The sequence below is a fragment of the Channa argus genome, chromosome 3, assembly GCF_033026475.1.
Source record: "Channa argus isolate prfri chromosome 3, Channa argus male v1.0, whole genome shotgun sequence".
NCBI lineage: Eukaryota > Metazoa > Chordata > Actinopteri > Anabantiformes > Channidae > Channa > Channa argus.
The window spans coordinates 14684246-14694141 of record NC_090199.1 but is presented as its reverse complement, the minus strand read 5'-3'; the positions used below and the strand labels follow the sequence as shown (position 1 = coordinate 14694141).

Here is a 9896-nt window from a genome sequence, read left to right as displayed (position 1 = left end):
AGGCAGTTGACAGTAGAGAGAGAATTGGAGACAGTTGGTAGGAAAAAATAAAAAAGGAGTTAAAATGACGTTTTCGTGTGTGTGTGTGTGAGAGAGAGAGAGAGAGAGAGAGAGAGAGAGAGAGAGGCAAACATGAAAGAGTAGTGATTATGGGATTCTGTGTTTTCTTTTCATTTATAGCTTTCTTGGATTTATTAGAGAAGAAAAATAATTTTTGAAAGAATATTTTCATATTAAATCGCATAAAAAATGCTATTTGATAGCTTAGTAATTGTTCAACTCATTTATTAATTACATCTTACTGAAAATGCCAAACTGCTTTTCATACAATATATTTTTACAATGTACAAATAAAACAATAAATGTACTTACTGCTCAATAATATCAGCACCACAATGACTGATGGTTAAAATAATAATTAGCTTGTCCAGAGTGAAAATCTGTGTTGTCCTGTGTTTATGTTTATGACATCGGTATCACATTGATATAGTCTTCTACCATTTCAAACAGGAAGTGATGTGGCCCGCTCCTTTGGGCCACCACACTAGCTGTCTCCCCGCTGTTGCTACGTAACCCTGGCTTCAGGTGTCGCTGAGAGAGGAGGAGCTCTAATGTCTGGGCGGAGTCTGGTTTTGAGGAGCTGCTGTGGGAAGCAGCTAGGTGTAGTGGTGTGAGCCCACCGTTGGTTTGGGCATTCAGTTCAGCTCCATGCTGCAGAAGAAAGCTTGCAACAGCAGCGTGGCTCCAACGGCAGGCACTGTGAAGGGGTGTCCAGCCGTCGATGGTGCGAGGGTTAACTTTAGAGCCGGCAGTGAGTAAAGCAGAAACAACATCCACATGGCCACTGTAAGAAGCTCGGTGCAATGGAGTGTAACCGTCCTCATCACAGCAGTGCACCAGCAAAGGATCAGCTGTTAACAACCTGTGGATAGTTGAAAGCTGGAAGAAAATCACAGAAATCCAGAGGGTCAGGAAGCAGAATTATCACTTACCACTCATCCTCCTATCTTTTATGTCAGTGAATTTTACCTCTCTGAACATTATTCTTAATTCAAAGAAATATTCAATTGCTCAAGCCCCTTCATTTTATTTTAAATGTAATTTGAAATAATAGTAATTATTATCCATTTATTTACTAAATAATAAATCAATAATGAAAAAGTAAAAACAAATGACATTTCAAAACCTTTGCAAAAGCATTATTTATTCATTGTGTGAAATTAATAGTAGATAAATTGGGCTGACATTTATTTTGAAAGGAATCACTGTTTAATTATCCACAGGGTGTATTTGATGCTGTTCTCCCTCTGTTATTTATTGCTGTGTGCTTTTCAATTCTTTAGCCTTGTTTCTTCATTTATTGACAACTAAATGTCGACTTGGCAAGGAACAGCTATCTACATTCAATCCATTTTGACTAATAACACAAATTATTGGTCTTGTTTATACTGAATACATGATTCAAATTTACAGAGTAGGCTCGGAGACATTTGTGACACCCCAAGGCAAATGAAATCACCAAAAGCTAATAGAGACAGGAGTTTGTAAACCTGGGGTTTAATCTATAGAAGAAGACTGGCGACTGATGTAGGCTTAACTTTTTGAGGTTGCTTTTCACAGGAAGCATGCTGCTGATATTAACCATGCTTCACAAAAAAAAAAAAAAAAAGATCTAAATATACAATCAAGAAGCACTGATTAGCATGAAGGTAGAAAAGATTAGAAAGTATGATCTTCAGTCAGCACTTAGGAAAATTTTAAATACAAATGGAGATGATTTCATACTGTGGTTACTCTTCCTGAACACGGGCGCAGAAAACATACTCAGTGAGGTTACAAAAGGACCACACAGTAGCAGCTTAACATATTTAACAAATTACAAAGGTGACAATGAAACATATAACTTCCACACAGCTGCGCTATTGGTCATTAGCACTATATTAAGAGCTCAGATGATTAGATGGTTAGATAACTACACAACTGATAGTACTACACTGGCACCAACTTTAATAATCAGTGTATTGTTTAAGTATTTTTTTCCAAAAAAATGAAATCTCTGACTCTCTGACACCTGTAGTCATCACATCATGTGAATTTTAACACCCGATACTAAGTATAATTTTTATGTTTGTGCTAATAATTTAAGACCAGTATATTCAGCACCATTTAACAACTAATCCTTCAAAATAAACACACAACAGTGTAAAGCCAATTAATGTAACAAAGGTGCATTCTTTTTTTCATAGCAGTACTTCTCTTACAGGCAGATTTATGAGGCTCAAAAGGCTTTTCATTGATCACACAATAACACACAACAATATGCTGTTAAACTCCAGAGTAAGAGTTTACACTGTCTTTGCAGATATAGGAAGGGCTGAACGGGAATGACTCAAAATCAAATAACCCTTCAATAAATAAATTGAGATGGAATAAAAATAATTTAAAACAAAATATAAAAGACATAAACTGAAAAAACAACTTACAATTAAATTTGTTATGACTGTTAGTTTATTCTCCACTTTTCTTTGACTGCGATTTCACTGCAGGTTTAATTTAGCGTGAGGAATAGACAGAAACCAGCACAACACTGAAGGCTATGGTACAGTATGAGTTACCCAGTTTGTGCATTTTGGTTTTGCTTAGACACTGTCTTGATATGGTTACCGCATGCAATAAGGGGGACAAGTGAACCACTCACCTTGGAATAGAAAGTGTTGCATGTGCATAATTGATGTGGATATTTGTTTGTCTGTCGCTGTGCTTTTTAAAGTTCTACTGGTGTACACTACTGAATGTCAATACGAGGGGATCAAAGGCTGGCAGTAAATGGACTTATATAAAACAGTCTCCCTAACAGAAAAGGCTTTGGCATGTGAACTTGCAAAGCACCAAGTTGGGCTGAATAAAACAAAAGGTGCCATCACCATTTTTAAAATGCCAGCTCAGTTTGAGACACTGATGCAAACTGTGGAGGACGCAATTTAATTGCCTGAGTCACTAATGCGTTTGGTACCTTATGAGGGGCCATGAAAAGAAAGTGCATGGACCACAAGTTTTATAAGATATAGCCAAGAGTTTACGGAGGATGTAAAGCTTTGGTTCTAACACTAGAAGATTGGTCTTACAACATGGACATGTAAGCAGGGAGAACTTAGAAACACTGCCTAACAATGTGCATCTTGAATATCAAACTAGAAAAGGCAATTTCCAAGGAAATTACGTGGGAGAGCTGTTAAGTCGCCCGGTAGAGGCCGACCGCTCAGAAGCTGCTGAGAGCAGAGGCGTTTGCACGTTCAAAGCCGCAAACGCTGAAGAGAGATAAATACAAACAAAAAGAGAAAGAAAGAAGATGACAATAAAAGAAAAAATCCAAAATACCAAGAAAAGTTGAATTAAGAAAAGAAAAAAAGTAGAAAGTAACAATGGAAGTAAATAGCTAAAAAGGTGATATTTAAAGTGTAAAGAAACAGAAAAAGAAGCAAAGTAAAAAGTTGCTATTGAAAGTGTAAAGAAAAAAGTAAGAAGTGAAAAAGCAACAACTTGATTAACAAAAGTGGAAAGAAGTAGTAAGAAACAAAGGAAAAGGTTAATATTCCCAAAGTTAAAAGAAACAAAGAAAGAAGCAAAGTAAAAAAGTTGCTATTAAAAGTGTAAAGGAAGAAGTGAAAAAGCAACAACTTGATTAACAAAAGTGGAAAGAAGTAGTAAGAAACAAAGGAAAAGGTTAATATTCCCAAAGTTAAAAGAAACAAAAAAAGAAGCAAAGTAAAAAAGTTGCTATTAAAGTGTAAAGAAAAAAGCTAGAAGTAACTACTTAGAAATGAAGGAACCATTTTAATGCTGAAAAACTGTTGAAAAAAAAAAGTTGAAAAGAGCTTTTAATTTGAAAGTGTGTTTCCTGTCTGTGTCTGTGTGGTAGTTTGTGTGTCCACTGTAGGGAGACTTCAAATCAAACTCATTTTAGCATTTAAATGCTAAATAATTAAAATAAGAATGATAAAAGGCTTTTATTTTGAAAGTGTGTTTCCTGTCTGTGAGGGTGTGTGTGTAGGGAAACTTCACCACAAAGTCATTTTAGCATTTAAATGCTAAAAAGTGGATAAAATATTATGAAAGGCTTTTATTTTGAAAGTGTTTTTCCTATCTGTGAGGGTGTGTGTGTAGGGAAACTTCACCACAAAGTCATTTTAGCATTTAAATGCTAAAAAGTGGATAAAGTATTATGAAAGGCTTTTATTTTGAAAGGGTATTTCCTGTCTGTGAGGGTGTGTGTCTGTGTGTGTCTCCACTGTGTCTGTTGAGGGAGAAAAACTCAGGTAAAGTGTGTGGACACAGCTCTGAGGCTGATTACATGACGTCATGCAGCTGTGTCCGTTACCATGACAATGACTGCTGCCCGCTGCCCGCCTGCTGAGTCATGTGAGCCAAATGCAAAGGCAGGCTGGAAAAGTGCTGAGACTATGCCTCGCAAAATGCTCAAAATATGAAAAAGTATTAGTCCTATCGAAACAATTCAAAAACTGTGAGTGACAAAAGGCTTCAATGAACACACTGATGTACTTTATTTGAAGATACTCCATAAAATGAAGGCGTGGTGGCGATTTTAAAACAGCCCCCCGTTTGTGATTTGATTAGAATTTAAGAACCTCTGTTATAATGGGCTCCAATGGGAGTTTTGACGGCACTCTCTCTGCTTCTGGACACTTGGAGAAAGAACCGTCAGTCCTGTCACTATGAGAGTTACATTTACTGAAAGAAGACAAAAATACCTACATTCTGATGTATAGTTTGTTTATGTAAGATTAAAGTTGACTGAAGGAAAGAAGGAAAAGAAGGAAAAAAGTTGCTAAAAGTGGAAGCTGAAAAGTTAGAGTGCGTGTGATGTCACCCACTCTAGCTGCTCCAACATTCCGCAATACACACTAATGGAAAAGTTGAAAAAGCTCCAAAAGTTGCCTAAAACTAAAACTGCGATTATTCAAAAAGTATAAAAGATAGAAAGAAGCTGATCCACCCAGAAAAAGTTGAAAGGGACTAGACCCGTATAAAGTTTAAATGAAGTTTCTACTCCAAAGTATGACGACACAAGAGGCAGATGAAAAGTGGCAAGTTGAAGGGAAATTTTAAGTGCCTTCCATTCATTTTCTATGGGAAAAAAAGTTCATAAAAAGTGAAATATAATAAAAAGTATAAAAGTTATTAATGAGAAAAGTAATAGCATAGATCTCCTAAAAGAGACCTACGTTTAGGAAGTGGAACGAAGTTTCTACGACAAACCGTCTAGGAGGAGATAGTGACCGAAAAACGGCGAAATAATAATAATAATAAAGAAAAGGATCTCATAAGTGTGAGAGCTGTGCTTACAGCTCTCCCACTAATGAGAGCTGTGCTTACAGCTCTCCCACTAATTAAATGAAAAGAGACAAAAACAATGGGACATGCATTTCTGTCACAATAAAAAAATGGAAAGGCTAACTATTTAAGTGATTACTAATTCCATAACTCTCATCTTGACCTCCTGACCTGCCAAACAAACATTTAATTTAAAATCAGCTTACTTCTATTGTACATTTGGCTTTAATTATATTTTTTTAAACGATAATTATATGAATTTCTTTCCTGCACTGCAGATCTGTGTTTAGGGCTCGCTGCACATTTACTGTGCATGAGTGGTCAGATTTTGTCTGATTTCATTACTCAAGTTTGTTTGGAAAGGTTGCTTTTTTGTGTTGTGTCACTGCAGTCCGAGCATTGCAAGATAACAGCACAGTACAAATCAAACTTTTGAAGTATATTTGGTATAAAATGACCTAACCAAACACCATGTAGAGATAAAAAGAGATGCTGGAACTGGATGGCAGAGATGCAGAACAGTATGATTTGTTCCTGTTTGCTAAAATGCTTAGCTCTAATGCCAAATGACACAAACCCAGCTAAAGTATGTTTGAACTAGACTAGCAGCAAAATTCATCTGCTGCTGTTACATGTGACTGACTTTTGAGCTCACGGCACTTTCAGCAGCAGGAGAGTTGCTCCGGGGTTTGCTAGTAAACTACAACTAGGACACACACACTTTTTTCTCTGACTTTGCAAAAATCTGATATTTTCACATCACAGATAATAATGACTTCACCCGAAGGTTGAGAAGCGGGTGCCTTGAATAATTAATGTAAACACTGGCTCTACATTGATGTAAACACTACTTTAAAATCATTTTAATCCATACCTAGCACATTTCATGACCAGTTTGGCTGGTCTATCCTGGCTAGTGCAGCCTCAAAAACAAATAAATAAAGTAAAAAAGAAAATTAAAAAAATGAAGAGGCAACTTTACTTTTATTTGATTCTGACCACTAGAGTTAAATAGCATTGGAGCCCTTGTCCAACAAGGTGGAAGTTAGATAAAAACATTACTGTTCGAATCTTTCAATTTAAAACCGTCCTTATTTCATACTGTACAACCTATATGTATATTAATGAGCTTATGGGTAGAATCATGTATCTAAGTATATCTACAGTATAAACAGTTTGTTTAGACCATACATCCCGCAGGTCTTGAGGTTATCCTTTGAAAATGTCAAATAAATATGCTGAAGCTTTTTGAAAATAATAGCGCTTAAGATGCCGATTGTTACTTTTTATGCTATTGTTGAATGTCAATATAGGACAGTTTTTTATATTTTAGAGCAGGTAAGAGGAGAGTGAAAAAAGGCTAGTGAGAAAAACAGCTAAGACACAGAGCTATGAGAGATGTGGCAATATGGAAATAAAACTAGATGGTAGGACAACATAAAAAGGTCTCAGGCTTTTGATGACAGAGCAAAACCTAACTTACTCGATTGTTTTCTGCTGCCCACAGGATAAGCTCCTTTGGTTTGTCTTTAAGAGTTTCCTCCTTTTCTAGATACCACTCCTCGCTGTGCTCTACCTCCTCCTCGGCCTCTTCGTCCTCATCTTTGCTCCCGGTCCACAGGCTGCTGGCCCCACGCGGTATCAGGTGTCCATGAGTATTCAGAAGCTCAAGCTGGTTGAAATCCTCAGGAAATTCCATCACAAACTGGTTTTGTAGTGAGCATAGAAAACATAATCAGATAGAGACATCAGACACAGACAGATATATTATCCTACATGACTGAGAGGAATTTCATATCAGAGAGGGAAAAGAACATATGGGAGGTTAAAAATAAAAACTTTTAGCTGACCTGCACGTGGACTGAATATGACCAAAACCCCAATTGTATCTTCTAGTTTCTTGTACTGTACTTATGTACAATATTAAGGTTTTCAAGAGGCTCATTAATCACCTCATAGCTCATTAGACTTATTTTGTGGCCGTTAGCACCTCAACCAGCTATAATTCTACACGTATCTTACACAACAATGCAAGACTGCAATGCATCTGTCATCATTCACCATCATACCTTCAAGGCAGGTTTTCTGCAAAACCAGCATTTTACTTGTAAGACTTTAAGAAAATGTGTAGGATTTCAACTATAGTATGGCCATTTACTTGGGATGTGGTTTTGCTTACCTAAGGTAAGAACCTGGGTAACTAACGCTAACGTTACTTCTTCGGTCACTGATTGCAGGGCTCTTGCAGCTAGTGATAGTAGCAGAATAGAGCGTTTCGGCTAGTTAGCTGCGTAACTACATACCTAACGCTAATGAACAGCTAACAAAGGAGCATAGAGAACTGGAACCACTGTGAGACAAGGCGAGGAGACAAACGTACCCTCACATAGTACAAACGCCTTCCAAGGTGCGGGATTTACGGCGTTTACCGTTAAATGCAGCTAACTTTCCGTCTCCGCTGACATTTACCAGGCTAATGCGACATTACAAGACAGTACACTGACATTAGCTTACATGTAGCCTTTGAAGCTAATTGTTTAGCAGCGGTTGGAAAAATACTTCTCCTTCAGTCGGGACATTTAAGTGGATTGAAAGAAAAGTGTTATCCTCGCTTTCCAGTTTTGCGGGTTGGAATCTAACTACAGTCAACTACCGTGAACGCACCTGGTGTATGTAGTTGTTTGCCAGTTTATTGTTATAGAGGTGAACTGTTTAAAGACATCATTACCCATAACAACTCGCGACTGACTTCTTTGGCTCAATACGGTAGTCCAAACAATGCCGCTTCCTGTGTTTGACATCTAGCGGTGATTTTTATTTGTTGCGCATTGACTCAACTCAAGAGATCCCTGGCAAAAAAAAAATTAAAAATAAAAACTAAATGACAAAGTAAAATGCAGAAGACCAGGTCAAGTCTGTGGTGATGTCTTTGGACCCCAAACTTTTAACTGACACATCATATATCCATTAAAACACTCATCGAAACCTGTATCAATAGGATCTTTTTTGTTCAGACTGCAGATGAAGACTTCAATTTGAAGTTAGCATTTAGGACAGCTCCAATTAAACTGCCCCCAATGGGATTTGTACCAAGATAAAATCCATCAGAATGTTTCAAAACAAGCGGAAAAAAAGATATATAAATATATAAATACCAGAACCAAAGACATGGACTCAAGCTTTAATTAAACTACATTAGCAACAAGTGCACTCAGTTGGATGGAATATGCCTGGCATAGTTTAATCAAAAAAATGACAAATTCAGAAAAGCACTTACAAAGTATGTGGTTTGAAACACGGTCCTATGCACGTGTTTTAACAGAGTCTGTGTTAAAAGCACGACTGCAATACCTGATGTCATTCATTTTCCCCGTTTTTTTACATAATCTGTAGGACTGGTTGGATAAGACTTTTTGTAGGATTTTGGTGCAGATATCAAAAAGTAAATCCTACTCATTAAACAGACCCCTCATAAATGACTTATATGTGTTTTTTTTAATATTTAATCATACAGAATATCTTTTTCTGCCTCAAGTGTGTTATAATTATTGCACAAACTATGCATAGCTCAGATGTACATCGCATTTCTTTACCAAATCAGAACCAAAGTCTTTCAAGCATCTGTTATTAAAACCTGTTCACCTTTTTGCAGCAGCCACTTTGACAATTAGGTAAACTACTTGTTTGATCAGTAGAATTGGGTAGTTGCTGCTCAGTTGCTGAGCACCCTGTGACCTTGGTGTTATCAAGCACAACAAAAACAAAACATAACTGACATAAACAAAGACAGCTATTTTCAAATTTTTACAAAGGGTCTCAGTTTAAATACAACGTCTCAGTGTACTTTTTATGAGTTGGACCTGCAATGCTTGGTGGCTGGTGTTTGTTTGTATGAGTGGTATAAATCATAAATAAAACAGCTTGTCTGAAGCTCCACAATAATACTATGTTGTGTTGGTGCAGCTTTAATGATGCTGATGCTTGTTAAGATAGTGTCCTATTATTTTTCCTACTCAAAGGTTGGTCAGAGCACAAAGCCGGCCCTAATGTATGATGTAACAATGTGCTTATAGTTTTTAGATACTCAGAGACACTACAGGATTAATGTTGCACCATTATCTTTCAGTTAACCAGAGGATCTGAAAAGATCTTCCTATAGATCCTAACTTCTTGTTATAAAGTTGAGATATACAGTGTCCATTGAAAATGGACCAAATGATGTACCTGATTTTCATGACAAAATACTTCCAGAACTCAAGCCAAATATGTAGAAATGATATTTCCGCAAAACAACAGCAATAATAATAATAATAATTATTATTATTATAATAATAATAATAATAATACATTTTAATTCATCTTTAGTTATGACTAAGAGGTCAGGAAAAGTAAATTTCTACAGATTTAGAAGATTTGCAAGAAGATTGCATTTTAATAACTAATTTATTGATAGAATTTTGTGTGAACCTCAAGTTCTTGCACCTTCCACACTGGTGTTTACCATCACTTATCACCCATTACCACAGATAATAGATAATAGTGTA

General features: G+C 36.5%; 1 protein-coding gene across 5 annotated transcripts; it reads right to left on the bottom strand.

Moving 5' to 3' along the window:
• Positions 1-268: 268 nt before the first annotated feature.
• Positions 269-8060, bottom strand: ankrd49 (ankyrin repeat domain 49). Of its 5 annotated transcripts, none has more exons than XM_067497383.1 (3): positions 8017-8060; positions 6836-7057; positions 269-939 (listed from the first exon to the last, which is right to left on the bottom strand). In XM_067497383.1, exons 2-3 carry the CDS (start codon positions 7049-7051, stop codon positions 463-465), a joined length of 693 nt encoding a protein of 230 aa, XP_067353484.1. In that variant the 5' UTR covers positions 7052-7057; positions 8017-8060; the 3' UTR covers positions 269-462. The 5 variants fall into 5 exon arrangements, with proteins under 5 accessions (XP_067353484.1, XP_067353481.1, XP_067353482.1 ...); XM_067497380.1 differs by lacking the exon at positions 8017-8060 and adding an exon at positions 7733-8010; XM_067497381.1 differs by lacking the exon at positions 8017-8060 and adding an exon at positions 7867-8010.
• Between the last annotated feature and the right edge of the window lie 1836 nt (positions 8061-9896).

Bases quoted from the DNA above. Each gene is read 5' to 3' on its own strand.
- ankrd49 (XM_067497383.1), bottom strand. From the start codon at position 7,051: ATGGAATTTCCTGAGGATTTCAACCAGCTTGAGCTTCTGAATACTCAT. The intron at 940-6,835 runs GTAAGTTAGGTT...ATTTTCTTCCAG, and splicing joins GGGCAGCAGAAAACAATCGA to CTTTCAACTATCCACAGGTT.